Source organism: Typha angustifolia, chromosome 11, assembly GCF_048772165.1.
Source record: "Typha angustifolia cultivar Huaian chromosome 11, ASM4877216v1, whole genome shotgun sequence".
Lineage (NCBI taxonomy): Eukaryota > Viridiplantae > Streptophyta > Magnoliopsida > Poales > Typhaceae > Typha > Typha angustifolia.
In genome coordinates this window covers 16,292,618-16,318,725 of record NC_133249.1, presented here as the reverse complement: position 1 = coordinate 16,318,725, position 26,108 = coordinate 16,292,618, and the positions used below count along the sequence as shown (strand labels likewise).

At 38.3% G+C, this 26,108-nt stretch overlaps 6 protein-coding genes across 9 annotated transcripts; 3 read left to right on the top strand and 3 right to left on the bottom strand.

Moving 5' to 3' along the window:
- Positions 1 to 598: 598 nt before the first annotated feature.
- Positions 599 to 5,584, top strand: LOC140769975 (bifunctional nuclease 2-like). Of its 2 annotated transcripts, none has more exons than XM_073110907.1 (11): positions 599 to 738; positions 2,101 to 2,419; positions 2,961 to 3,131; positions 3,227 to 3,276; positions 3,378 to 3,434; positions 3,739 to 3,804; positions 3,882 to 3,956; positions 4,347 to 4,465; positions 4,862 to 4,953; positions 5,195 to 5,253; positions 5,344 to 5,584. In XM_073110907.1, exons 2-10 carry the CDS (start codon positions 2,116 to 2,118, stop codon positions 5,248 to 5,250), a joined length of 990 nt encoding a protein of 329 aa, XP_072967008.1. In that variant the 5' UTR covers positions 599 to 738; positions 2,101 to 2,115; the 3' UTR covers positions 5,251 to 5,253; positions 5,344 to 5,584. The 2 variants fall into 2 exon arrangements, with proteins under 2 accessions (XP_072967008.1, XP_072967007.1); XM_073110906.1 differs by having other exon boundaries at positions 610 to 924.
- Positions 5,578 to 7,446, bottom strand: LOC140769974 (probable methyltransferase TCM_000336). The gene is made up of 5 exons (XM_073110904.1): positions 7,392 to 7,446; positions 7,190 to 7,277; positions 6,681 to 7,097; positions 6,053 to 6,325; positions 5,578 to 5,916 (listed from the first exon to the last, which is right to left on the bottom strand). The coding sequence occupies exons 2-5, from the start codon at positions 7,268 to 7,270 to the stop codon at positions 5,581 to 5,583; spliced, it is 1,107 nt and encodes a 368-aa protein (XP_072967005.1). The 5' UTR covers positions 7,271 to 7,277; positions 7,392 to 7,446; the 3' UTR covers positions 5,578 to 5,580.
- A 556-nt stretch (positions 7,447 to 8,002) lies between these two features.
- LOC140770386 (protein kinase and PP2C-like domain-containing protein) lies at positions 8,003 to 14,105 on the top strand. The gene is made up of 12 exons (XM_073111565.1): positions 8,003 to 8,224; positions 8,309 to 8,426; positions 8,500 to 8,666; positions 10,021 to 10,088; positions 10,200 to 10,423; positions 11,316 to 11,367; positions 11,688 to 12,216; positions 12,290 to 12,359; positions 12,427 to 12,646; positions 12,740 to 12,844; positions 13,305 to 13,400; positions 13,659 to 14,105. Exons 1-12 carry the CDS (start codon positions 8,107 to 8,109, stop codon positions 13,851 to 13,853), a joined length of 1,962 nt encoding a protein of 653 aa, XP_072967666.1. The 5' UTR covers positions 8,003 to 8,106; the 3' UTR covers positions 13,854 to 14,105.
- Positions 14,106 to 14,252: 147 nt separating this feature from the next.
- Positions 14,253 to 16,539, bottom strand: LOC140770388 (uncharacterized). The gene is made up of 2 exons (XM_073111567.1): positions 16,039 to 16,539; positions 14,253 to 15,579 (listed from the first exon to the last, which is right to left on the bottom strand). Exons 1-2 carry the CDS (start codon positions 16,314 to 16,316, stop codon positions 14,973 to 14,975), a joined length of 885 nt encoding a protein of 294 aa, XP_072967668.1. The 5' UTR covers positions 16,317 to 16,539; the 3' UTR covers positions 14,253 to 14,972.
- A 1,021-nt stretch (positions 16,540 to 17,560) lies between these two features.
- On the top strand, positions 17,561 to 19,834 carry LOC140770387 (GDP-fucose transporter 1-like). The gene is made up of 2 exons (XM_073111566.1): positions 17,561 to 17,786; positions 18,440 to 19,834. The coding sequence occupies exon 2, from the start codon at positions 18,442 to 18,444 to the stop codon at positions 19,489 to 19,491; it is 1,050 nt and encodes a 349-aa protein (XP_072967667.1). The 5' UTR covers positions 17,561 to 17,786; positions 18,440 to 18,441; the 3' UTR covers positions 19,492 to 19,834.
- Positions 19,835 to 21,219: 1,385 nt separating this feature from the next.
- Positions 21,220 to 25,956, bottom strand: LOC140770890 (zinc finger BED domain-containing protein RICESLEEPER 2-like). Of its 3 annotated transcripts, none has more exons than XM_073112213.1 (4): positions 25,749 to 25,956; positions 23,459 to 25,434; positions 23,269 to 23,380; positions 21,220 to 21,500 (listed from the first exon to the last, which is right to left on the bottom strand). In XM_073112213.1, exons 2-4 carry the CDS (start codon positions 25,431 to 25,433, stop codon positions 21,497 to 21,499), a joined length of 2,091 nt encoding a protein of 696 aa, XP_072968314.1. In that variant the 5' UTR covers position 25,434; positions 25,749 to 25,956; the 3' UTR covers positions 21,220 to 21,496. The 3 variants fall into 3 exon arrangements, with proteins under 3 accessions (XP_072968314.1, XP_072968316.1, XP_072968315.1); XM_073112215.1 differs by having other exon boundaries at positions 23,269 to 23,365; XM_073112214.1 differs by having other exon boundaries at positions 23,269 to 23,368; positions 25,749 to 25,955.
- Between the last annotated feature and the right edge of the window lie 152 nt (positions 25,957 to 26,108).

Below are 26,108 nucleotides of genomic sequence, written 5' to 3'. Positions count from 1 at the left end.
AAAAACAAAAGAGAAATATCCTTTCTAATTGTAGCTGAAAGAAAAATCGAAATGTAAATTAAATTCGACGATAAGATAATCAGAAACCTTATCCACCACCTTCATCATCTTATTCTTCTGGACACGCGTCGCCAGCTCCCTAGTCGTCGATGTTCCCGTTTCTCTCTTAGTCTCTTAGTCTCTTAAGTCTCTCCCAAATATGAAATACCCGGTGATTATATTTAAAATCAAAGTATCTGAATTTTAATATCTTCATCTAAACTTTAAATAATAAGGAGATTGATTACATCTTCTTACTTACATTTAAATATAGGTAAGATACTTATCGGATCTGTTAAATCCAGGGCTTACAATGCCTACATACTGCGGGCTACTCTTTTGAGGATGCCGAACAAAAGTCCAGATGACGTCAAGGGCATGCACAACAAAGGAAGGGCAGTTTAGGAAAACGACAATTCATATTACAATGCGGTAGTAGGTGGTTTTGACGCAGGAAACACGAAAATTTGAAGAGTGTTCATGGGTAGAAAGGTAATTAGGTGGAAGCCACTCCATCCTAATCCGCCTCACCGCTCGCGTTCCTTTCCCTCCCCCCCCCGTATAAAGAGACTCGTTTCCTCTCCTCCCTCCGTCTTTCTTCGCTTCGCCTTTTAAGCTCTCTCGCGCATCTCTCTTCTCTCTCTAGGGTTGGATTTAGATCTTCGGTTCGTTCCTCTCCGCAGATCGGGGGGTTTTCCGGTGAGGAGATAGGGTTTTCTCTTTCGTAATTCCTGGAAGTATCGTTCTTCATCGTAGTTAAAACACGATTCCTTTGAATTTTGTCTATATTATCCTTTTCCTTGATCAATTGAGACATCTCTCAATCTGTTCTGAATTGTCTCTCAAGTAGCTCTATTCGAGTCTGGGCTTGTGCGAAGACCCTAGGTAACTAACTTGATCTCCTTGTGTAATTGATCGTTTCACACTCTTAAATAAGTGGCTGCTTTTTTATACTGGTGTTAAGATTCGATATTGAAACATGCTCTCGATTTTTCATGTGGGGACCAATACAATGCTGTTCATGTGTAAAAATTGTGATGTATTACGTTGTCGGAACTTGTTATCTTGTTACAGGATTGCTATTTCCGCTCATAAGTCGTGGTAAATAGTTGATTCTGAGAAATTTATACTTCTTTTGTATTTTTCTTTGTACTCCAGTTAAATTGCTTCTTTTTATATAACTATATAAGAGGATAGAAGGAGGTTTACTATTGTGGGACGGATGGTAAGATGAACTAAAATACATATTGGAAGCAAAATAAAACAGAAGACTAACATATGGTAACAGGGTAAGTGCCTCTTGTATATTATAAATTAAGCATTGTCATTATTCTGAATCTTATCGTGTGGGATTCAGCACTTTTACTTCTGACATGCATGCATGATGTATTTTGTTAGCTGTCGTAAGGTTGGCTCAACGCATTAAATTGGCAATCGTAGATCAGCGAATGCAGCTAGTGATTAGAGTTTAGTATGACTGTTCTATCCAACTTTCAGGTTAGGTATTTTAATTTCAGTTATGTCTGGTTTTGGACATAATGGTTGAGAACTTGCATTTATTAGAGAAAGTTTATGTAAGGGATATTTTTTCTGAAACCATACACTATAATAGAAAGTACTTTTGTGATCAAAATCCTGGATAAAACTTGTTCCTGTCGATCCAATGGTTATTGGTTGGTATAGACTGTCACATGACTGATGCAGGCATTCCATATGAATGAACTCCAAAATCCCATATATATATGTCTATGTGCAATTGTGCATACATCTGTAGTATGCATATGCTAAAGATGGCAAATACACGTGTTCTACAACTTGAATGCATCTGAACATCAGAATTTAGCGAATCACTTGTTCAGGGTGAAAATTGGGTAATAAAGCCATGTCGAAAAGATTACATTGTTCACTATTTGAGGAACATGCGAGATTTTGAATGTTTAAAAGATTTATAGTAGTTAATAAAATCTTTCTGTCTATTTGGCACACTTTTTCATTTTTAGTTAAGGGTACCGTGCTATTTTCTATTATTTTCTTACATATGCTAATAGATATTTGCTTCAGGAAAGAGTCAAAGTGATGGCCATCTTAGAAGGACCAGTTCTTTGTCGCCCTGTTGTCCATGCAAAGCATGCTGGCGTTTCCGCTGCACTTATCAGCAGTTCGTTGATGAAAGCTAGACATCTTAGAAGTGGATTTTGGGGGTCTAAGGCTAGATGCAGAAGCATAATTAGAGTCACTGATCTTTCTTCCCAATCATCTGTGAGGAAAGCATGGCCTGCTCATTGTAGTTTTAGCTCATCTTCTGATGGTAATGGCAGCAAGGCTGGGAACTTCAGTGAAAACGATGAGGAATATGTGAACTCCAGTGTGATAGAAGCTGGTAATTTGTAATCTTCTAATCATACTTCTACCAGTTTAAGTATAAGTAGAAAGATGACATACACTAGAAGGTTTGTGACAAGATCCTCTATATAGCGAGGTGTCGCCATTTTTACAGTTTAGGGGAGGCTAAGTAAAACTCAAAATTATGGTACCACACTTGCTAATATCCATTTTTAAGCCTTGTAACTGCATCAGAGCTGCTGACATCTGTTCTTTTGAGCTGCAAACCTATTGAATTATTACTAAATACATAGTTTCTCTGATGTAACATTTCATGAATAGTTTGTCTGATGTCACATTTCAACAATACTATCCACGTGTAAAAGCTGTAGCACTTAGTGTGCCTCATATTGGTTTTTTGTGCTGATATACTAAATTAGTAATCTAACCTTGGAAATTGTATAACCTTAGTATACAACTTTTTTCTTTGTTAAGTGTAATTTGGCGAGATAGTATGGAGTTTCTTGACTCTACAATATTTCTACTAAAAGATGTGTATCTGGCTTATTATTATTATTATTATTATTTTGCCACTTTAGTTGAGGTGAGAAGTGGCTCGGATGGCTTCATGATAAAGATGCGTGACGGTAGATATTTAAGGTGTGTGCACAATAACCCTCAAGGAGGAAGCCTGCCAGACTATGCTCCTCACCCTGCTATTGTATTAAAGATGGAAGATGGAAGTGATCTTCTGCTACCTATCATTGTCTGTACGTATATTTTCATGTTGAGAAGACTACATTTGTTGTGGATAAGTTTACCGGCAGCTAATTTTCATCCTTTTCTTTTCTTTTCTTTTCTTCAGTGGAGATGCCTAGTGTGCTGTTGATGGCTGCTGTCAGGAATGTTCAAATTGTAAGACTTTCTCTGACCTATTGCTATCTGAGTAACTTGCTGTTCTAGTATATGGTAATTTGTTTCCTTTCATTTGAGAGTAACTTGTGGATGTTTTTCAGGCAAGACCTACTGTATATCAAGTGGTGAAAGAGATGATTGATAAGATGGGATATGTGGTAAGTTGAATTTTGTTAAGTCAGCAAGGAAGCCTTTTTACTTGTATGATGATGCAAATGTTTGTTCATCTTACTAGCCTGTATATTTCTTTTAGTTTACTTTACTGATCCAACATCATCAGTTCTCGTTGAGCATTATAGAATTGCATCTAATACCTGTATGAATCTTGAGTAAGATTCAGAAGCTTGTCATGTTGGATAGACATGGAGTTAAATTTTTCATGATCTGACTTTCCCTCTTATTTCATTATGATTAAGAATTTAGTAGTTTCTCAACCGTTTGGAATAACATTCTTGGTTTCAGGTGCAGCTGGTTCGGGTCACTAAAAGAGTCCATGAAGCATACTTTGCTCAGTTGTACCTTGCAAAGGCAAGTTTTTAGTTATTCTGGTTTTCTCTGTATCACAATATTGTATATTCTGAACTGCACATTGTGGGTTCATGCAGGTTGGGAATGAAAAGGAAAGCATTAGTATTGATCTCCGACCTTCAGATGCCATTAACATGGCTGTACGGTGCAAGGTAGCATATTTCCAACAATTTTCATTTGGTTGTGCCAATCTAAAATATATTGTTATTCTGAAACGTCTTTTTTATTGGGTAGAAAACCTTTAGTTATAGTTATACGGTTGACACTGTAAGGGTTTTATTACTGAGTCATCATTGGAATGTAAATTATAGGTTGTAGCTTTAGATCTTGCAGGACAATGGAGAATGTGCTTAGAGTTTTTTTTTTTATTTTTCCTGCTGATAATTAGAACTTGCAATAGAAATTTGATCTATTACTAGTCATAGACTCAGAGTATATAAGTTAGGATCCAATGCTTATGAAGCAGCATCAAACTGATGCCTGCAAGCTTTCGAGATGTTGATGATTTATCATTCTTATACCCCTATTTGGTGTTCATACAGGTTCCTATACAGGTGAACAGGCAACTTGCATATAATGATGGGATGAGAGTTGTTGAGCCAACTAAGATAGCGCTGCCTGCAACTGATTCTGATGGAATGTTGTTCACGGAACTTGATAGGTAAACTACTTCACATGTCTACCTTACTGATTACAACAGAGCCAATTTAGTAGAGAATCATTGGCAAGATTTATTTTGTCATAGCAGACTGCATACATTTGGAGCTGTATGCATATTGCTTCCTTCCTTCATGCAGACCAGTAGCTTATTTCAACATTCTTATACCTTTTAGGCTTTTACAGTCTCTAATATCAAGTGTCAAGTTTAAGATTTTATATGTTTTGGAAATTGCTTGATTTATTCACTTCTATTATTTAATCCTGGTAGCTTCTGTATCCTTTGACATGGTTGATGTACTATCCTGCTCTTTTAATTGGCAGGTTCACTGGTTTGTCAATTGTTAGTCAGGTATTTGTTGCCAATTTGTACTATTGACATGTGGTTGTGAACTGACAGGCCTGATGGTCAGCCTTGTTTGGAAACAAAAGAGTTTGGTTTGGTCCGAAACATGCTGATTGCTGCTGTTGAGGAGAGATATAGAGATGCTGGTAAGATATCATTCTTCCTGTTGCACTAACTTCTGATCTGAAATCTCAATATCCGCTAAATTACCACCAATTGTCATTATATTCTCTACGAGCTAGAATTAGTAAGCTGTGACTGTTTAACAGATATGCACCCTGCACTCTGTACTCCCAAGATTCATGTTTTAAACTGGGTTGAAAGCTGAGTTTTAATGCTTAACATCTTTTGTCTTTTCCCTTTTCTTTAATCTTTCTGTGGGTCCAGCTCAATGGAGGGACAAGCTTTCTCAGCTCAGATCCAAGAGGAAGAACTGGGCATGACAGGTTTAAGATGGTCATTCCACGCTTTTGTATGTTTTTAGACTTGGTGCTTGAAATCTAGCCTTCTAACTTGTGCTTGTCCATGTGTTGCAGCGCATTCATGAGATGTGTACATAAAAGTGGTTGGTCTAAGAGAAGTCGCGTTTCTGATGGTAATGGTGGTGTACGTGTGTATATATGCACATAATGTGAATAACCAACAAACTTTGTGAATATTATGTATAATTGCCATTGACATATTATCCGTGGCTTATGGTGGATATGGAAGTATAGCACAAAGCACTAATGTTCTCAGACACAAAGAAAAACTTTTTTCAGTTTGCCTTCTTCTCAATTGGTCTTTCTTAAAATTGCAATGATGTTAACAGCTTTCCTTCTTTCCTTTTCCATTAATTGACCAAGTAGTTTGCTGTAAGTGTCGAACAAGTGGTCGATGACCTCTTCTCCGAAGTGGTGGGAAATCATCGATTCTTGGACAGCTCTAATGGCCATTGAGGCGGTCCTTCCATCTTTCTTTGCATCTCCAGTGCATATATCTATTTCATAAGCTTGTATTGTATCAACTATGAAAGATCCTTCTTTCTCTACTTCCTCTTCAATTTCTGCGGCACATGGAGCATAGAATGGAGCATTATAACTGTCTACTTCCTCTTGTGTGATTCTTCCCTGCATAGTAATCAAATAAGAAGCATAGACAAGAAGTAGCTTGTGAAGCATAATTCTGTTGTAATATTGGTGAAATGATTTAAACACACATCATTCATCAACAATAATAATATAATAAAAACAGAACTCTACTCACCTGTGACACCATTGTAGCAAATGACTGGGCTAGAGCTTCCCACAGAAAGGTTGTTCTTTTGTCATTGTGGTCGAGAGTTTGTCTTCCTGACATGACTAAGACCATTTGTCCACCATGTGCCATCTCTGCAGACCTTGACTTGAGAAACAGATTGAAGTCTTTTTGATACTGTTTGAAGTAGGCTTTTGCTACTTCAGCAGGGCTTGTGTAGGATATGTACAGTTTTTCCTTATTTATTGACTTGCCTTCATTATTGAAGAGCCCTAATGGTACCTGACAAAGAATAACAATTATATCTGGATACGATTCCTCGTGAAGGTCCTAGTTCTGGCTGGCAACTAAGTTTGAACTTTTATTAGGGCCTTCGTTTGCTGTCCTTTGATTGTTCTCTTCTTTTTTACTGTTACGGACACTATTATTACTGTGTTTCAAGTTTTCTTGAAGAAATATTATCAGAATTGCTACTTTGGACCAGTTTCTAATTGAGTTCTTGCTGTTATTTAACATGCTTTACCCCTTCAGTGTCAACAACAATATAAGTGAAAACCAATGAGTCAATCAAAATGCAAACCATGACTTTGGATTGCCAACTGCAGACAAACAGAAAGGAAGAAAACTGCATCCTTACCTGAGAAAGCCAATGCAGGGCATTGCAGGAGTATATAAAATGTAGACTATTTTTCGGAAAAAGCCTCCCATAAAAAGATCCAGGAACTCCATTTAGACATACTGATGGTGGGGAACAACCTTCTGCTTTGATACCACTACTCTTGACCATATTGATAAACTCAGGAGAACTTGTAAACAGCGCGTTGAAGTCATTTTTCGGAAGATCATTAAGAAATATCAAGAATTCTGGCGTTGCTCGTGATGAATTCCGACATATCTCTTGGACAGATTTGATGATATCTCCTACTAGATGCAGTGCATTAGGTCCTGAGGAGCATCCAAGATCAGCAATAGCAAAACTCTGTGGAGTCTCTGAGACATAGACATCCGTTGCTGAATTTATGATCATACGCTTCACCAAGTCCACACTTTTCTTCTGTACACGATTATAAGGAACAACACAGGTGAGCGTGGAAGCAATATAATGAAGAAGAAGAAGGAGGTGGGCAAATGAGGCAAGGTTGTGACCTGAAGAGAAGAGTTGCGAGCATAGCTAGTGTCTCCTAAACCTTCTTTCATGTGAAGGGTAGTCTCCACATCCACATCCATGATAAGTCTGTTGAGGCATTAAAGATCACGGTTGCTTCTTCGTGTAGATATTCCTAAGAGAGTTACTTGTGCAATGATATGTCTTATGTTTGCAGTTACAAACAAACAAGAGAGAGCATACCTAAGATTTAGAAGACGCAGGGTAAAAGAGTTTGAAGAACTTTTGAGATGATGAAGTGATGATGCCCTATACTTTCCTGTATTTACCGTATATATATATATATATATATATATATATATATATATATATATATATATATATATATAGGTGAATGGATCCATATGTAGAGTTGATTAGGATTTAATTAATTTGAATGTAATGGAATCAGCCTACCCCAAATGCTGCCATAATGCTATATTATGCTGTCTTTGTACTTTTATAGTTCAAGGGACTGGACCATCATTCTTTCTTTATAGACACTAGGATCATGAGATAATCATGCGATATTGCAGCCAAAGTTAGGCGTTTGGGCCAACGAGGCCCAACTTCAACACAACTTATGTTAGGTTTTTGGGCCAAGGAGGTTAAGCTCTCCATTTGACATTTGACATTTGAGAGAGAGAGAGAGAGAGAGAGAGAGAGAGAGAGAGAGAGAGTTGTTAGTACTTACCACTTAGTAGGGGCTAGGGGGAGGAGGAGTACGTTACGTCCGATCCAAACTCTCCAGTACGAACACGTTCAAAACAACAACAACAAGAACGTACCAAATGACTTCCACCTCTCTTATTGGTCTCTTCTCCTCCACAACTAAATTTATTTAATCTCTCTCTCTCTCTTTCTTCTCCTGTCTTCTCTTCGAACGAGTCAGCGAGGGAGATTGGAAGAGAGCTTAAGAATGGGGGGCTTGGAGATCGTGGAGCCGAACACCTGCGTCCGGGGCTGCTGCTCGAGCACCGCAATTCCCCTCCACCTCCCTCCCTCCTCCTTCTCTCTCCTCTCTCCTATCGCTCGAGGTAACCAAAGGAGAGCTTACTTCCTCCCCCCTCTTCTTTCTTGATGCAAATCTTGCTCTAAATTTGTTCTCTAATGTCCCAAAGGATCTGAGAGCACGGTCTACGATGCAAGGCTGTGCGGCGCTCGAGTCGCCGCCAAGAAGCCAGTCCTCTCCACCGCCGACGATCTCGACAAATTCCACTACCAATTACAGCTGCTCTGGTGCGTCTTCTTATTTGGGATCTCGTTTCAATGATTCTTTCGATTGGGATTTATTTATTCGGGTGTTGTGTAGTGAGTTGGATCACCCTGGGCTGGCCAACTTGGTGGCAGCGCATGCTAGGCCGCCCAATTACATGTTCTTCTTTGAGTTCTACGAGTCGCGGAATCTGGCGGACAAGTTGCACGTCGAGGAATGGAGCCCCTCGGTCGACCAGGTCCTCGGCATTGCGTGCGATCTAGGTTTGTTCTCCTGCCGCTACTTGCCTTCTACCCATTCTTCTCTTCTTTCTCGAATTACACTTTTGGTAGTTGTCAATGTGGCCATTATGTTACTTTTTAAGTGTTTTTAAGGGTTATTGCAGCATATCATGGCTATAATCTGCTATTTGACTATCTTCCTACAAAAGGATTTTTTTTTTTTCCATATTGCCAAGATTTTAAAGGACCGTAGGTGGTAGACGGGTGGACAATAAGTGCTAGGCGGGCAGCCAGAATTCAAGACAGTTAAAAGATGAACAAATAAAAAAAATAGTTAGAGAAATTAAAATTAATATTTACAATCTAAATATACTAATGCATTCTTGAAGAACTATAGTAAACTATTAGAATCCACTAATTCATCAACATGTACAAGAATTTTGATTTTCAAAATCAAACTACATTACTAAAATATGATATGAGATGCTAAGGCGGTCCCCTAGGCAAAGCGGAGCCTAGCTATATTCTATCTAAGGCAGAAAACTAGGTGTTAAGGCTGAAGTCTTTTAAAACAATGATGCTGCCTATTAGAGTTTGTTCGATTAGATAAATGTTGGTAATCTTATCTCCTGCTGAGTTTGATTTAGCAGGAGATGATTTATTTTCATATCAGACAAATCACAGGCATTAGCTTATTCTCAACTGGAGACTACTCTCACCTCCCCCATGATCATTAATACTTTTTAGTTTGGTTAAGAAATTTGACTACTACATGCCACTTTCCATTTATCTTCTGTTGCAGTTGCTCTCTGCTTCTGAAGAAAAAGCAAGTTTCAATCTTCAATCTTAAGGATTTCTTGTAAGATGACTAGTTTTACAAAGCGTCAAGAAGATCTAAGGCCCATTTAGTGGTTTAACGGCTGTTAAAAAAATTTTCCAAGCAAGATATTGTTTCCTTTTTTTTTTTTTTGGCTTATCTCTTTTTGTGATAATTGGTATATGAGCAAAAGAAGTTTCCTTAGCCAACTATAGGATAGATATGCTGGTTGATGTCTACTAGTCAATATAGAAGTAGTATTAAGGTTGCTTTTGCATAACCTATTTCCTTGTACATAGACACCAGGATAACTTGCATGCTTGAATTACTGTTAGCCATATGAGTAGAAAATCTTGGTTATGCACATCTATGACTTTCCTCAGTAGAGTGGAGCGCCTTTGAAATTTTAATTCCTGAGTTGAATTTGTACTTGGAAGCTTATATTTTTTCCACTCGATGACTTTGTCGTAATGTTTTAAATCTGTGTCACATGTCATTATAGATGCTCTTCATTTATTTTCATTCTACTTAATTCTATTGAACTCTTGACCTCGTATGATTTTCTATTTCTCCTTTCAGCAAAAGCTCTACAGTACCTACACAACCTTGGAATTGTACATAGGGATGTAAAGCCAGCAAATATCCTAGTAATTTTCTTTCATCTGCAGTTATTCTCATACTGAATTGGTAATTGTACAGTTAATACGAATTCTGTCGCTAATTATGTGCCCTAATGGAAGTCTAAATCTGCTGTATAGCTTGACAGAGATCTTCATCCACACCTAGCAGATTTTGGTTTGGCCACATACAAGAAGGATCTTCAACTTATTTCAGCGAAAAACTGGAAATCATCTGGCAAACCTACAGGTGGTTTTCACAAAAAGAATATGGTGGGGACACTCATTTATATGGCACCAGAAATTTTGAGGAAGGACGTACAGTCAGAAAAATCAGATGTCTACAGTTTTGCCATATCTATCAAGTAAGAAATATTACAAATTAATACTTCTGTAACATATTTAAACCTATGCAACAAAAAAAATATGATTACAATTTTGATTGGGAAGTAATAAATCAGCTATCATCATTTGTTTCAACATACTAGTGTCCTATGATTAGTTTATCATCAAGGTCATATCTTGAGACTTGGACAGCACCAAAGAGGCCAAGGGAGAGATTGAAATTGTAAAGATCACAAAATGCCAGTGACGATATGCTGAATATCTTTTGATTATTAAATGTTTGAGGCATGTTTTCATATAATCTATGACACAAGGACTTAATGGCTGTGGCACAGTGGATTACCTAAACGTCTCATATTGCCTGACACAATCCTCTTGCCAATGGGTTGACAAGAAATCAGGAATCATGTGGACGGCATAGAGTTTCCTCATAATCTATGATGAATGCATATTGTAAAGAGGTTGTTCTTGTATAATCACAAGTCACAAGGATTCACATGGTATCATTTATTTTGAATGTGTGATCAAGGTTTTCTAAAGAGGTTGTCTTGTAACATGATCCCATGAGACAATGGAAGATATTGTCATCACTAAATGATTTACTCTGGTTCAAAGAAGTTTAATGATATTCAAAAAAATTAAAAGTGGAAGTTATTTTTGCTGAGCATTGTCCTGTTTATGACCTAGTATCTAAAGGTCCATGTCACTTGTAAATTCTCACAAGTGCTCATCTTTATCTATTGGCTATCCTTGACATGTATTTTCACAGCTTTGTTACCTTATAGGTACTTGCTAATTCAAGCAGAAGAAACCATATGTCACCTATAGTGTATCTTCTCTTGCAAAATATGAAGCAACTAACACTGTTAAGCCACAATGTTAATGTTATGCTAATTGTGCACACTTTTGCAGTGAGCTCCTCACTGGTGTTGTGCCTTACACAGATCTACGAGCAGAAGCTCAGGTATGTTTGCTAGTGCTTCCAAGTTCTATCTGCTTGTGCATGGGCTGAAAATCTCTAGATATTTGATCATGCCGATTTCTATTTAAACTCTGCTTGTCCACCAGTTTTCAATTTAGCCAATTTAAAGCTTGTAAAGTATGTATGAGCATATGGTTATTCATTCTAAGCATTAGCAGTCCAAAAATAGCTGGGATTAGTTGGGAATTAAGGCTTGTCTGTTGTAATTGTTCTTATATTTTAGTATGGATCATCTTTGACTAATCTTTTATAATATTTTATTATAGAGGATGATTTATTAATGACGACTATTCTTGTATTAGGCACACACTGTACTTGAGATGACCTATACTGAACAACAACTTACTGCAGCAGTTGTCTCTGAAGGACTTAGGCCTGTTCTTGCTCATCCTGATTGTGGTGCTCCGTCAAGTCTTCTATCACTTATTCAGAGGTGTTGGGACCCAAATCCCCTTACTAGACCATCATTTGAAGATATAGTTGAACAGTTAGACACAATCGCGAACCAAGTGAGAAAGGATTCTGGTCTACTATTATCTTCTTCTGTAAATCAGTGTCAAAATGGCATGACAGACAGCCACCATTACCAAGAAAGTTTAAACTGGTCCAATCAAGGGGAACAACTAGCAATGAATGCGAATGCAGCCACCCCACATATGGTACTCTGGCCTAGTTCTTCCAATGGATCTTCACACTACCATCCAACTTTGTCTTGGGGATCTTTTGCTACATGTGGGAGAAGAGAGACAATGGAAGATACTCACTTTATGCTCCCACAAATGTGCAATGAGAAGGATGTTCATGCTTTTGGAATTTTCGATGGTCACAGAGGTCCAAGTATCATTATGTTATCATATAATTTTACATAATTACAGTTCTGTATCTCAGATTGTTATTTCTACAGGTGCAGCAGCTGCTGAGTTTTCTGCTCGAGCAATTCCAGGATTCTTGCAGAGTTCTGGTTACACTTGCAGGTTTTTGCCAGTTGTCTATGTGGTAGTTATTATTTTTTGTTTCATTTCTAAATGCTAGTTTGTGCAGTCCAACAGATGCACTGTTTGAAGCATTTACAAAGACAGATGTTGCATTCAGAGATGAGTTAGTTCTTCATTGTAAGTCAAAACGAATTGTTCAGAAAGATTGGCATCCTGGTTGCACAGCAGTTACAGCATTGATTGTTAGGAACAAGCTTTTTGTTGCAAATGCTGGTGATTGCCGGGCAATTTTAAGCCGTGCTGGTCGACCATTTCCAATGACTAAGGTGTGAGATATTCTTCCACTCATTCCTTCCTATTTTGCCAATGTTGTTGGAATCTGAGAACTTATATGAGATAACTTTCTTATGTTTTAACAGGATCATGTTGCAAGCTGTCCAGATGAAAGAGCACGTGTGATCAAAGAAGGCATTGAAGTGAAATGGCAAATAGATACATGGAGGGTTGGTCCAGCTGCTCTTCAGGTATTTTGTTTTAACTGTTATCATATCTCATAACTCCTAAGAATCTGCGATTCTGGGATCAACAGTATGTTGACTGCTGAAGCCAGACAAGTACCCTGGCTTGAATATTTTACTATATTCCGTGAGTGCAATTTATCAATTTGTTCCTCTTAAGTCCTTACCTCTCAGAATTTTCTTTCCTTGAATGTAGTCAATTGCTTCATCAATGTAATTATTCTGCAACTCTGATGTTATAAAATTTTGGTATGAATTGACAGACAGTTATTGAAGCTTCATGGAAATAGAGATTATATACTTAAATTGGTGGATGAAATTGATTTAACATGTCAGGTCATCAGTGGATTAAGTTATCATTTCCAAATTGCAGGCGTGGAACATTCTATTCATTTTTAGGAAAAGACAGAGAGCTCATTTCTAGTGTTTAAAAGATTTCTGAAAATAATTTCTTCCTTCTTATTAGGTCACAAGGTCAATTGGTGATGACGATCTAAAGCCTGCAGTAACATCAGATCCAGAGATTTTTGAGACTTCCTTATCAGCAGATGATGAATTCCTGGTAGCATGCATATGTTTTCTATTTGATGTGAATTTTGGGTTTTTGTTTTCATTGATATGTTTCATACCATTCTATGCCCATACCCTGCTATAGAGGGTCTTGTGGTACAGTAAATGCCCTTTCCATTGGCCCTGATGAAATTGTTTACATAATTGTGCATTAAAATAATTATGGGAGAATTATTTTGAGAGAATTGTACTCCTAAAAGTGAGAGCACCAGCCATGTCTTACAACAAAGAATTTATGTGACCTTTTCAGGTGATGGCTAGTGATGGGCTGTGGGATGTCATGAGCAATGAGGATGTGTTATCGATCATCAAAGACACAGTTAAAGATCCTGGAATGTGCTCCAAGAGATTGGCCACCGAAGCTGCAGCACGTGGCAGCAAAGATAATATCACAGTTATCATTGTCTTCCTTCGCCCTGTCTCTACTGCTGAGAGAATTTATTGAGTTGGAAGATGGTATATATTGGATGGAATTCATTTGCACTAGTCGAGATTGACTTATTCATACCATTTAATCAAAGCCAATTCCAGAAGCAATTTTTTAAGCTTTTCTTTTCTTTTTAGATTAGAAGCAATACCACAAGCAGTTGTTGGAACACAAATTATTTATTGGTTTGCCAGTGTTGTAGCTTCAAGAATGTTGTAAAATTTACAATTTACACATCAATCATTATGTGGAGACTTAATTGTTCTTTTAGCTCAAAAGGTGCCATCAAAGAAATAGAGTGAAACATGACATTGTAGTTGCTTGACATAATACAGGGCAAGTAATATGACAGTTTATCAACATTAGAAGTGTCCACACTTCTAAGTTGTAGAAATTCTACTCAGTGCCTCAAAATTTTAATCTCTGTGTTTTCCCGCTGTAGGATTAATTTGCTGGACAAATAATTAAGTGCAGCTACTGCTGCCAATGTGCTGCAACAAAGATCCAGAAAAGACTTGTCCTTTGTTCTCTGATCTCAACTTACACAAGCCCAAAACTCTCCAACTTATAAGCGTTCATTCCAGAAGGATATCCAGCTGCCCTTGTCCACTGAATAATTAAAACCATAGAATAATATGTAGCTTGCATACACAAGTTGTGTCCATAGCTGGCTAGCTGCAACGCAAATGCTCAACCCATTCTTTAGAAGTAGGCTTTAATGAACTGAAGAGATCACTGTACAGTTGGGAGAAAGGACACGCATAAAACTCTATTCTATTTACATCTAGATAACTCAGATTAGTACAACTCCCATTAGAAATTTCTCATACTTTGCCTTAGCTTATTCAATACTAATATCTTTGCCTGACAAAGAAAGGTTACATTAAGTAGCTTGCAACTTGCACCTCCAGAAAACCAAGAAAATAGATCTTTGTGCCTACAATTCCCTAAAAAAAGAAAAAGAAAAAGAAAAAGAAAAAGAAAGATCTTTGTAAAATCTCATGTATGGGGAATAACACTATTTAAATGAAGCAGTATCATAGTGAGATTAGCCATGAATCATCACTACCAACACTTCTCTTCTGTTGACACAATTAGACTCTATTTTACCTCTATCTCCTTTTATGACATGGGCACCTACATAAGAAATGGGATGGCAAAGTTGCTAATGCTCCTGGCATTCTCAAGCTCCTCGCTCTTAGTGATCTCCTTCAGACTAGACCATCCCTTTCTCCGCCGCTTGCTTGAACCACCAACTCCTTTTACAGAATCTGTTGCTGTAGTGTGGTTTGCACCAAGAAGGTCACCTGTTACTGAAGTAGAAACTTTCCTCTTGTTGGATAAACTCACAGAGTTTACTAATGGAGTCATTGGACTCTTACAATCCAACATTGCATTATTTTCTGGAGTGCTACGCTCCGATGGTGTTAAGGAGTTCACTTCAGTACTCACTTCCACATACTGATCAAGTTCCTCTTTCATAGCTAATCCTTGCTTACTCCTTTCCTCGTCTAGCAGCAGATCCGGATTTGAGTCTAACTTATGACTATGCCTTGAAGCTAATAAGCTTTTAACGTGGCCTTCAAGAGTGCCCCATCTGACATTGGGGTGAGAACAATAATGACATGCGTAGACGATGTTGTTCCGAGATGGGATGCATGACTTTTTGCGGTGCCTTGCCTTCTTTGCTGTCTGTCTTATGCGAATAGTGCAGTTAAAGCCTGGTTGTAAGATTGTTTCGCATCTGCAGAACATTTTAAAAGTCCTCACATAATATCAGAACAGAGAATGCCATGAAGTATCAAAATTATTACGCTGTGTACAGTAGAATAACAAAGAACAATGACATGTATGAAATCCTTTTTAAGAAAGATACTATGCGAGATAAGATTGGTTCTGGAAGAAATTAAGCAACAACGCAGGACCTAGAAAGGCCTTCCAATTAAACAAAATTAAGCTTCATAATCACTAAACAAGCAATCAACAGCATCAACGAGCATGTTAAAGTAACAGAAAAAAAGAGAGAGTAGGTTTTGTTGCATAATCTGCAATCTCACCAAAGAAAAAGTCAGAAGTTTCGTAGACACCAACAGATTAACGCTATTATTTTCCACAACAAATTTGGTAGGCAATTTAGATGAAACAGAGATTGACTAAATTAGTAACACCAATTTATGTAAATAAAATCAAAAGAAGAGCTTACCTTTGGCAAATAAGATTTGATTGGTCCAAAGGAACCCCCGAGTCCTCCGCTTTCGCAGCCAAACGCTCGCCGAGGAAAGCGCCGAGAGGAGGCACACTTGCTTGGCCACTCGCCCATGTCGCCAAACGCTGGAGATGCTGAACCCGCAACACAGAGCACACGTCGACGTGCTTCTTCCCGGTGTTCTCCTCGCGGAGCGATGATGCCCCTCCTCTATGGTTATGGTTCCTCTTTCTCTGCTGCCCAGGCAACCATCTGTTCTCTTGCTTCCTTCCCATCGTAAGATGGGTGATATGGAATCGAGTCGAGAATTTTCTAATGTCGAACAATCGACGACGAGGTCCGTTTCCAATCGACGGCCATGAACGACGGCGGAAGGATCCCGATCGGAGGCGATGGGGGAGAACGGTAAACACGACAGCGGAGAGATCGCGCGGAGGAGCGACTAGGAGGTGGAGTCGAAGCCGACGGCGACTAAGAAGTGGGCAGCTAATAAAGTAAACCCTATTTTATAGCCTATATATAAAAATATCTTGTGACTTGAGAGTTCTTAAATAGAGTTTGATTAAGTTATCTTAAATTGAGCTTTTATTAAGTTTTATCGAGTTTTCGTGGAACTTTAATATTGTCTTTCAGGATTACATATTTTCTTTAGAAACTAATCATGCAAGATTGCCCATCAAAGGTTGACTTTTTTAAATATAGTCTCTATAACTGTTTTGAATATCCATTTCTCTTTCAATGGGGGATTCGCTCTTCTTCGAGGACTATGTTAATAAAAGTTTAGGATACAATAACCCCTTTTTCTCTTGCTATTATAGCAAATTCCCTTTAGAATACTCATATGATGTTTAGAAGGATGCTAAGCTTTCGGTTTATCGATTGTGGAGGAATATGTTACTGTTGACTATTAAATACTTTCAAAGATCTGCTATGTCAAACGAACTAACTCCACAGCTTTTAAGTAAGTGGCACCCCCAAACCCCGGTGCTATCAAGATAAATGTTGGTAGTGATTTCGATCCTACAACTAAGCTGGGAGGTAGGGGGGGGTGGATTTTCAAAGATTCTAATTCGTGTGTATTGTTGGTCAGAGGAGGACCCATGTAGACGCTAGCTTCTCTGAAGCTCGGGCATTCCGAAATGTCTAGTCCAAAATTGGTATTTGAAATTGATTCTCAAACCTTAATTCAGCTCCAACATCAACGATCAAATTCGTGGAAACTCAAAGGAATTCTAGATGACCGTAGATACCTGATGTTGAATTTTACTAACCCGAATATCTAATATACTTATCGTGAGGCAAATAGTGTTGCCCAATGGTTAGCAAGTCACGGTAAATATAGAGATTTATTTTTTTTTAAAGATGACTCAAGGATGCTAGGTCCAATCTATTTTGGCTAGAGATGGAATTAGGATGAATCAATCCGGCTGGCTACTCTTTAATGAAGTTTCTTCTTCTAATAATATATATATATATATATTTTGGGTTAGCGGGTAGGAGTGAAATACGTACCGGATACAGATGACAAACTCTTTAGTCTAACACTATAACTTTAACTTCTCCACATCCTCCCCCTCTTTATTCGCTCGCCGCCTCCGTGGACGATCTCGGCGTTCGACGAGCTGGAGGAGAAGTATCTGCCGCCGCTGGGGGGAGATCGGCGGAAGGCCCTCAAGGCTGCGAAGATTCTGGAGGAAGGCTTCGCGGTGGAGAAGGATCTCCTCATCAAGGCCGACCAATCACAGGTTTGAACGCGTGCGAGCTTAGATATCTCTTTATTTTGACGGCTAGCGCAATATTCTCTTAGAAATTTACTTGTAATCTCTGATGATTTGCTAGAGAAAATTATCCCTTTCTTGGATCTTGTCGACATGCTACTACATCGAATTAGATTGGAAATTTGAATCCGTGGTGCGAAGATAATGTAGAGATTTTATCTTCTTTATGTTCTGTTAGGTTGTATAAAGATCTGCGCCCATGCTAAAGTTGCATTTGTTAGACTAATTCTCTAGGATAACATTCATATTTACATTTCTTCTCTTTGAAGAAGAGTAAATTGGACATGCATATTCCTTATGTTCATGTAAGGTGTATAATGTTGTATGTATAAGTATTAAAACCACACAGACATATAATGCTTAATTGCCTATGTATATGTATTTATATATTGATATTGATATATGTCAAATTGTTGTAATTTAGGCAGCATGTGAGATTGTAGGTTGTAATGATACAATTGTGAAGTGACAATCAGAACTCATTTAAATCAACATATTTGTGCTATTATGCTCAATAAATTGTGGTACTATCAAGATGCTATGAAGTTTGTGCAATTTTTAGGCCTGTAGCTCATTCTCAACTCTGAATGCTAACAAGGACTAATTTGTGATATCTGCAGTCATGTCTCCTGTCAAGCTTGAAGCTTCCAAGCTGTACTATGCAACCAGTAGCCTTGTTGTAGGATATGCTCTCTGTTCGAGCTTACTCGCCATCATTAACAAATATGCCATCACAAAGTTCAATTACCCTGGTCTCTTGACTGCACTGCAGTATTTGACTTCTGCATTTGGTGTTTGGTTTCTCGGGAAGTTGGGTTTTCTTTACCATGATCCTTTTACCTTCGAGACTGCCAAGAAATTCTTGCCTGCTGCCATTGTCTTCTATCTTGCCATATTCACCAACACCAATCTCCTCCGCCATGCCAATGTTGACACATTTATAGTGTTCCGATCACTGACTCCACTTCTGGTTGCTATTGCCGACACTACCTTCAGGAAGCAGCCTTGTCCTTCAAAGCTTACATTCTTATCTCTTGTTATTATATTGGGAGGTGCCGTTGGGTATGTGATGACAGATACAGGATTCAACCTCACAGCATACTCCTGGGCATTTGCTTATTTGGTGACAATAACGACTGAGATGGTGTACATAAAACACATGGTAACAAACCTGGGGCTGAACACATGGGGTTTTGTAATCTATAACAATCTTCTTTCATTGATGATGGCTCCAGTGTTTTGGTTTTTAACGGGGGAGCATGCGGATGTATTTGCAGCCATAAAATCAAGGTCCCAGAACTGGTTCGAATTTGATGCTTTCTTTGCAGTGGCTTTGTCTTGTGTTTTTGGATTGCTCATCAGTTTCTTTGGTTTTGCGGCAAGGAAAGCAATTTCTGCTACAGCATTTACAGTCACAGGTGTTGTCAACAAGTTTCTTACTGTTGCTATAAATGTATTGATTTGGGATAAGCATGCAAGCCCATTTGGTTTGATGTGCTTGCTTTTTACCCTTTTTGGGGGGATCCTTTATCAGCAATCAGTTACTGGAAAGGGAAGCCCTTCGTCCCAGCGTGAGACAGCAGTTTCTAAGCAAGCAAGTGGCGGACGAAACAATGAGGTGGAAGTTGAGGAGCAACTGTTGGGTGTATCTGGTAAGGATTCTAGTGTATAAACTTCATTTACAGTTTCTTTTTTGTGCTGATAAAATTGTGCCTTATATGAAGCCCAATTTGTCACACTAATAGTGATCTTGCAAGACTCTCAATTCTGTTGTTTTATGAGGAAGCCCTGGCTAGTGTTTGCATTGAAAGGCTAAAACTCGTCTTTGTGTCGCTATTATTAGGCAATATTTGAACTCCAAAAATTTCTTGGTAAAGAAAGATATGTAGATCCAAAATTTGCTTTTTCCTATTTTGTTTTGTAGATCTTATTCTACATTGAAGATGTTATAAATGTTGTACCACATAACGATGGACAACGTATAGTCTTCTCTATTATGGTAGATTTGCTCAGTCAACCAACCTTTTGTCATTCCTTTTCCTTGTGCCATCTATGAATCAATACTACTTCTGCTGGTTGCTTCTAATCCAAAATATAGGGATAAAGAATAGTAGTTATGGTGGACATTAAGAACTATGATTTTTATAATAGCAAACGCAATCATTTGCTCTTTTATGCGAAATTATTATCTCAGGCAATAAAAATACAGAAATACCCAAGTTTCAAATCTTCCACCATAGTAGTTATGGTGGACATGTATAACCGATACTCTGAGACGAGGATTTTAAAATGGATCATTGGTGTCACTAGAAAAAAAAAAAAGAATAGAATTAAGAACATAATATTGGTGGAAAGTTGGGAGAAGATGTGAGAAAGTTGTTTAATATGAGTAGAATACAACATGTTTGCATGAAGGAGTGATTTTATTCAGATAGCAAGCATTGCAAAAGGGTGCAGACTGAGGGAAAGAAAAGAGAGATTTGATTAGAACTGTGAGGAAATTGATACTACTTCTTCCCATGTTAAAAAAAAATAGTCTCAACTTTTTCCCCTCGTGGTCTAAATTAACATAAAATTATTATGTTCTTTTAATCCAAACTTAGTGAAAAAGGGTACTATAATGTTTTTTTTTAAAAAAATTATTACAGAAAATTTTCCAAACCAAAATGGATATCAAAATGAGAAAGTTGTTTTTCTCCTATCAAATTTACTCTTTATGGTATCTCAGTCTTCAATCTTACAATAAAATACTTTTTCTTTCTCTTCTATCCTCTCATACATAAGATTATATACTTTAAATCTTAGTTATCGTCTCTACAGCACTATGTAACTCTTTTTAAATAAATAATCATAAAATAAAATGTCTCAATTATCCTAAAAATATTGGTAGAAAATTCAATTTTTTTTCCCCCAGACAATGGGATGATTATCTCATTATCACCCTAGTAATTTAATGTAGACCAAAGGGGGGCAAAGTAAACAAAACTTACAACCACGGTCCACGGGAGACCTTTTCTTTATAAATAACCCAACAACCCTTATTTGTTTCATCTTTCTTTCAAAAAAACTACCTCTTTTTTTTTTTTTTAATTTTTTTGTTTGGAGTAGTACAGTGTTCGCAATATATTATATTATATACAAAGTCTTTTGTTTTGTTTTGTTTTGTTTTTTGTGAAGAGCCCTCTACTTTCAATCTTATTGCAAAAACTATCATCCGTTTCCAGAGTCCGTACTGTCTTCGGAATTAAATTTGGAGCAAATCAATTTCTGATGAATAAAAGGATTAGGGTACTCGAATACGAAAATAGTAATGAATGAAAACAACCTGTAGCTAGCTCAAAATTATTCATCACAAGATATTCCACCTTGGCTCTTGTGTTTTTGCACAGGCTGTTCAATATGTAAAATATCATCCATATTTAGCGATAAAGTTTCCAATTCATCTACACAACTGGTAGTTTGACATGGACCATGAACAGAGGCCTCAGGAGAATCTCTAAACCTATGTGATAATTTAGGATACAATTAATGAGAAAGGAATCCTAGAAGGAATTAAGTTAGTACAGATATACATCCTAAAACAATGAAAACCATTAGAGCCAATTTTGGATGGAAAGCCAGCCAGAAAGCAGTTCTACTTGTTTTAGCTGTGAAATTCTTCTTTGGCGCAATGCTGGCTAACTGCAAAGATATTAACAGACCATAAATTAACTTGAAAAAGGAGTTGAATTGCAAATATGCTAAATCGAAGAATAAATGACAGGCACATGTGGAAATACTGTTCTCGATAATGATCCAACAAGAACAGTGGGGAATCATAATGAGCTTAAGATGCTACGACCGTATTCATTAATTACAAACTATAATTTATCTTGAAATGTGCCGTGACTCCATAATTTGTTGCGGGATGGAAACAAAGTTTGCTGAATGTGGATAATGGTCAGTCCCAATAAACAATATAGACACAAGGACTGATGGATAACTAATCAGCAGGAAATATTGATAAAACAAGAAGGATTCATAACAATACAAGATTATACAAATAAGAATGATGCTTACTAACAACAAATCTGGAGAGTTGATAAAAAGTCAAATAATGCTATAACTATAAATATTAGTGTTCCATCTTTCATCTCAGTGTTATGTAAGTTTTCACCCACATGTTGCAGTACTCGTATTCAAGCACCAACAAGAATATGATTTGATGTCCATGAACATAAGGCTTCTAATGAACACTTTAGGTGAGAATGCACACACCTTTCACTATAAAGCTGACTGGGGGAAAACAGAAGGAAACTATCCTACTCTCAGTTCAAATATTTTTGAGATAGTCATGATTACTGTGAGCACACTCCTTTCACTCTTTTTCACTGCATTAAACTTAATTGGTCTTCATCAACTGTGGATAATGCAAATCTAGAATGTCAACCAATCCATTCTGTTTGCTTGCCTCATAATTTTAATAGATGAGATCAGAATAGAGATAAACTCCATGTCAAAGTTCTAGAGAAACCACAGAATCTAAGGTTTACGAGAAAGTACGTAGAGAACTGGTATGTGGATTGCAAATTCAGTTAAACTAGGCAACCATCTGACATGAGAAATTTCTACTTGATGGTGAAGAAATATTAAAAAGGAGGTCAGCACAAACGGAAGATCTATTACACAGATCTGAGAAAGGATAACTGGAGTCTTCCAATGTGCTTTTCTGAGTACCATTCACTTCTTGAAAGGACTATGAAATGAGAACTAGAACAGGGATGGGTTGTGTATCAGATTTTGGTGATGGAAAATCATATTTATCAAAATTTAGGAGAAGCAAAGTAGAGAATGTTATTCCGGACAAGGCTCTAGTAAAAATAGAATTTGCATTGATACAGGTTAAAGATAGAGCCCATAAGAAATATATAAATGGGAAAATTGTGCAAGATCGTACCAAACAGAAAGATTTATTCTTATGCTGACTTCTATAAAATGATCAGGAAAATAGGCAGCTGATTGTACTTTTGTATCACAGCTACATAAGCCTCTACTTAAAACATGGTCAAAATTGCCATTTTCTTCACAAAAAAAGGTACTAGAAAAGCATAATTTGAAATCTCATGCACATATTAAATCATAAGGTCATAGCAGTTATATCTTTAAAATGTCAAGTAAGTCTTAGATCTGATACCTACCACATATATATATATATATATATATATATATATATATATATATAACCTATCAACTCTTTCCTTGTGCCCAATCAATTATCAATTTCAGGACATACCTTGGCAGTAAGAAAAATCAGAAGTGAAGAGCTTACTCAATGCCTTGGAATACCTCTAGAGTTAGAGACCCACAGAAAAGAAACACATACGCACACACATGCCCTCATAGAAGGAAAGAACAAAAAGAGATGAACTGAGAAAGATAGAGAAGAAAATTTCGACAGGTATAAGTTTACCTATTTCCCTCATCTCCATTGGCAGGTATCATCGACTCATCGCCATCACCTTCTGAGCCACCAGCTGCAGAAACAAGTGCTAGGCTATCCAGTGGTCCTGCTGCATATGATGCTAATTTATAAATTCCCATTAGGAACTAAACTAAATAAGAAGAAATTTTAGATAAGCCTATTTGAAGTTATCGGCTACCTTCAACTTCATCTTGTAGCCAATCTTGTGCACATATCAATCCTTGTACTATGATTGGATCCATTGCACTGAGATACTCGTTAAGCACCCTTGCTTCACTATCTGATGGAACAATTGACACAGGATATCCTAGAATATCACGAGCCATTGCAGAAAGGACAGGATACTTTGCTGCAAAAGACTTCCACCATGCTAAGATGTCAAAATGATCAGGACAACCTTCTCTCGAAAGATAAACGGCTTCCTCAAAGTACATATCCAAGTCAGACTTTATTGTCTGACCTGATGATGTCTCTTGTAAATACTGGTCAAGACCCTTTCGCGCATCAGAGAGTGTGATGCGAGAAAAGGTGTTAGCTTCAGCCCCATTTCCACAGACAGAGCTAACAGAGCCTGTGCTGCTCCCAGTGTAGCAGAGGAAGGCCTGAGTTTTGGATGAATTAGCTGACTGAACACCATACTCATTGTACAGGCTCATAAAGTTTTTATGAATACCATCAATCCTTGCCTTGGATTCATCTGGATCAGTGTAAATTAACTTAAAGAAGTACTCAACAGACTTCATCTTGTATCGAGGATCTAAAATAGATGCAAATGCCATAAGTTTTCCGGTAGAGTTCCAATACTGTTCAAACTTCTCAAGCATTTGAGAAGCTATCGATGCAACAACAGTAGATGGACTGCTACACCATGTTTTCAGAAGTAAATGAATACCACAAATCTCATTGAAATGAAGATTGGAGGTTGGCTTTTCTGCAGCTGGAAACTTCTCCATGGTGTGGTAAAGCACGTCAAGGCATTCAGTGAGGGCTTTAACATCAGCCCAATCATTGGCAGACAGAGAACCTGCATACTCAGAATCTGATTCAGCTAACTCAATGAAAGCTTCTTGATATCTGCATGCAGAGTCTAGCATTAAGTACATAGAGGTCCAGCTCTTTGGAGAATCAAGAACTAATGGCTTCTGCAGTTCTCCTGCCTGTTTTGCCACCTTCTGAAATGTACTAAACCTCTCATCTGAGGATTTCACATAATGTATATTTGCCCGAACTCTATTGGTCATCTCGCATGCTGATTCCAAACTCTCCTGGACGATCAGATTCAACACCTGTGAGCAAGAGCGCACGTGAAACAGATCGCCATTCAAGAGAAGAGAACCATCTGTCCTAAGAGATGCTAAAAGCTCTTCTCCAACCAAGTCATCTGCAGTACAATTGTCTAGGACTACACCAGCCAACTTCTTCTCGATACCCCATTCGTGCAACTTCTCTGAGATTGCTTTGCTGATCTTTAACCCAGTAAGCGGAGCTTCAAGATAGATAAAGTTGAGAATCCTCTTCTTAAGCTTCCACTCATCGTCGATATAGTGGCATGTCAAGCACACATATTCCACGCCGTCACTCGATCGCCACATATCGACCGAGAGACTAACTCGAGATGGGAGATTTTTGAGCAAATCGCGTAGCCTGATCCTTGCTCCCTCATAGATCCTCATGCAATCCACCTTCACTTTGTCATAAGACACCATCTTAAACTGCGGCTGGAGGTTCCTCACGAAAGTCCGGAAGCCAGCGTCTTGGACCATCGAGAACCGATACCCGTGCCGGACGATCATGCGGGCCAAGTCCTGCCGGCTAACTTCTTGATCAAAATGCGATTGCTCTGATGCCTCGCCCTTTGCATCGGCCGACTTGAGGAGGAGTCGACGGACGACCAGCTTCTTGCGCTTCATGACCCGCTTGGTGGACAAGCAGGTGCCGAGGTGGTTCTTGAGGTGGGTTGTGCCGCTCCGGCTGCTCGCCGTGAGCTGCTTCTTGCAGTGATTGCAGACAGCAACGTAGCTACCATCCACCCTCCGCTCCTTGGTGAAGTCGTTCCATACGAGAGACCGCAACTTCCTTCCTCGTGGATTGTGCACCGCCATCGCCGCCACGGCGTTAATCGCGTTCCCTTCCGTCGCCGTCGATTCCGACATACTGAGACCGAGATTCCAACCCAAAGCATTTTACAAAAATTTATAATGACAAAATTAGAGGAAAAAAGAGATTTTCTTTTTCCTCCCTCGCAAAAAGGGGCCAAAAAAGAAATCAAAATTTTAATCGCAAAGACAAAGAATCTGAGGCAAAAATTTGAGGAAATCTTTTACTAAATAACCGGATTGTTTTGCAGAGGATTGAGGAGTAGGGAAGAGAAGGAGATCAATCCAAAGGCCTATATGTTTTTTTTTTTTTTTGTTTACTTTGGGATAATGAGATCAAAGAAGGGTAAAGAAATGGTAGGCGTGATTCACCTGGCAGTGGAGGAAGCCGGCGGAGAGCCGGCTGTCGGCGACGAGATCGGAGCAGAGGACCGTTAAAGGAGGAGGAGGAAGACGAGGACGGGAGAGAGGAGAAGGTGCGGCGGACCAGATCTGCGGCGACCCGCAACCCGATCCGTTCTTATCAGATCCGCGACGCCTAAAATCTAAATTGCCTCGTCGTATGCTAACGTTTGGACCCAAATAGCCGAGCCGAATTGGCTCACCCATACAGCCATACCATAGCCTGCACTACACTTAACCTAGAAATCGTTTGCCACACGTCGCATTCAAAAATCGTTTGGTTGTCTAGGGTTGCGAAAATATTAACCTTAAATAGATTCTAAATATTAC

What these genes read in the sequence shown, in the direction of transcription:
- LOC140769975 (XM_073110907.1), top strand. Translation starts at nt 2,116, where the DNA reads ATGGCCATCTTAGAAGGACCAGTTCTTTGTCGCCCTGTTGTCCATGCA. An exon ending in CTCAGTTGTACCTTGCAAAG is followed by an intron (nt 3,805 to 3,881) that starts GCAAGTTTTTAG and finishes GGGTTCATGCAG; the next exon opens with GTTGGGAATGAAAAGGAAAG. An exon ending in TTGTTCACGGAACTTGATAG is followed by an intron (nt 4,466 to 4,861) that starts GTAAACTACTTC and finishes GTGAACTGACAG; the next exon opens with GCCTGATGGTCAGCCTTGTT.
- LOC140769974 (XM_073110904.1), bottom strand. Translation starts at nt 7,270, where the DNA reads ATGGATGTGGATGTGGAGACTACCCTTCACATGAAAGAAGGTTTAGGA. An exon ending in CCCTGCATTGGCTTTCTCAG is followed by an intron (nt 6,326 to 6,680) that starts GTAAGGATGCAG and finishes ATTCTTTGTCAG; the next exon opens with GTACCATTAGGGCTCTTCAA. An exon ending in TTGCTACAATGGTGTCACAG is followed by an intron (nt 5,917 to 6,052) that starts GTGAGTAGAGTT and finishes ATTACTATGCAG; the next exon opens with GGAAGAATCACACAAGAGGA.
- LOC140770386 (XM_073111565.1), top strand. Translation starts at nt 8,107, where the DNA reads ATGGGGGGCTTGGAGATCGTGGAGCCGAACACCTGCGTCCGGGGCTGC. An exon ending in AGTTTTGCCATATCTATCAA is followed by an intron (nt 10,424 to 11,315) that starts GTAAGAAATATT and finishes ACACTTTTGCAG; the next exon opens with TGAGCTCCTCACTGGTGTTG. An exon ending in ATCTACGAGCAGAAGCTCAG is followed by an intron (nt 11,368 to 11,687) that starts GTATGTTTGCTA and finishes TTCTTGTATTAG; the next exon opens with GCACACACTGTACTTGAGAT.
- LOC140770388 (XM_073111567.1), bottom strand. Translation starts at nt 16,316, where the DNA reads ATGGGAAGGAAGCAAGAGAACAGATGGTTGCCTGGGCAGCAGAGAAAG. An exon ending in TCAAATCTTATTTGCCAAAG is followed by an intron (nt 15,580 to 16,038) that starts GTAAGCTCTTCT and finishes AATGTTCTGCAG; the next exon opens with ATGCGAAACAATCTTACAAC.
- LOC140770387 (XM_073111566.1), top strand. Translation starts at nt 18,442, where the DNA reads ATGTCTCCTGTCAAGCTTGAAGCTTCCAAGCTGTACTATGCAACCAGT.
- LOC140770890 (XM_073112213.1), bottom strand. Translation starts at nt 25,433, where the DNA reads ATGTCGGAATCGACGGCGACGGAAGGGAACGCGATTAACGCCGTGGCG. An exon ending in GCTACAAGATGAAGTTGAAG is followed by an intron (nt 23,381 to 23,458) that starts GTAGCCGATAAC and finishes TTTATAAATTAG; the next exon opens with CATCATATGCAGCAGGACCA.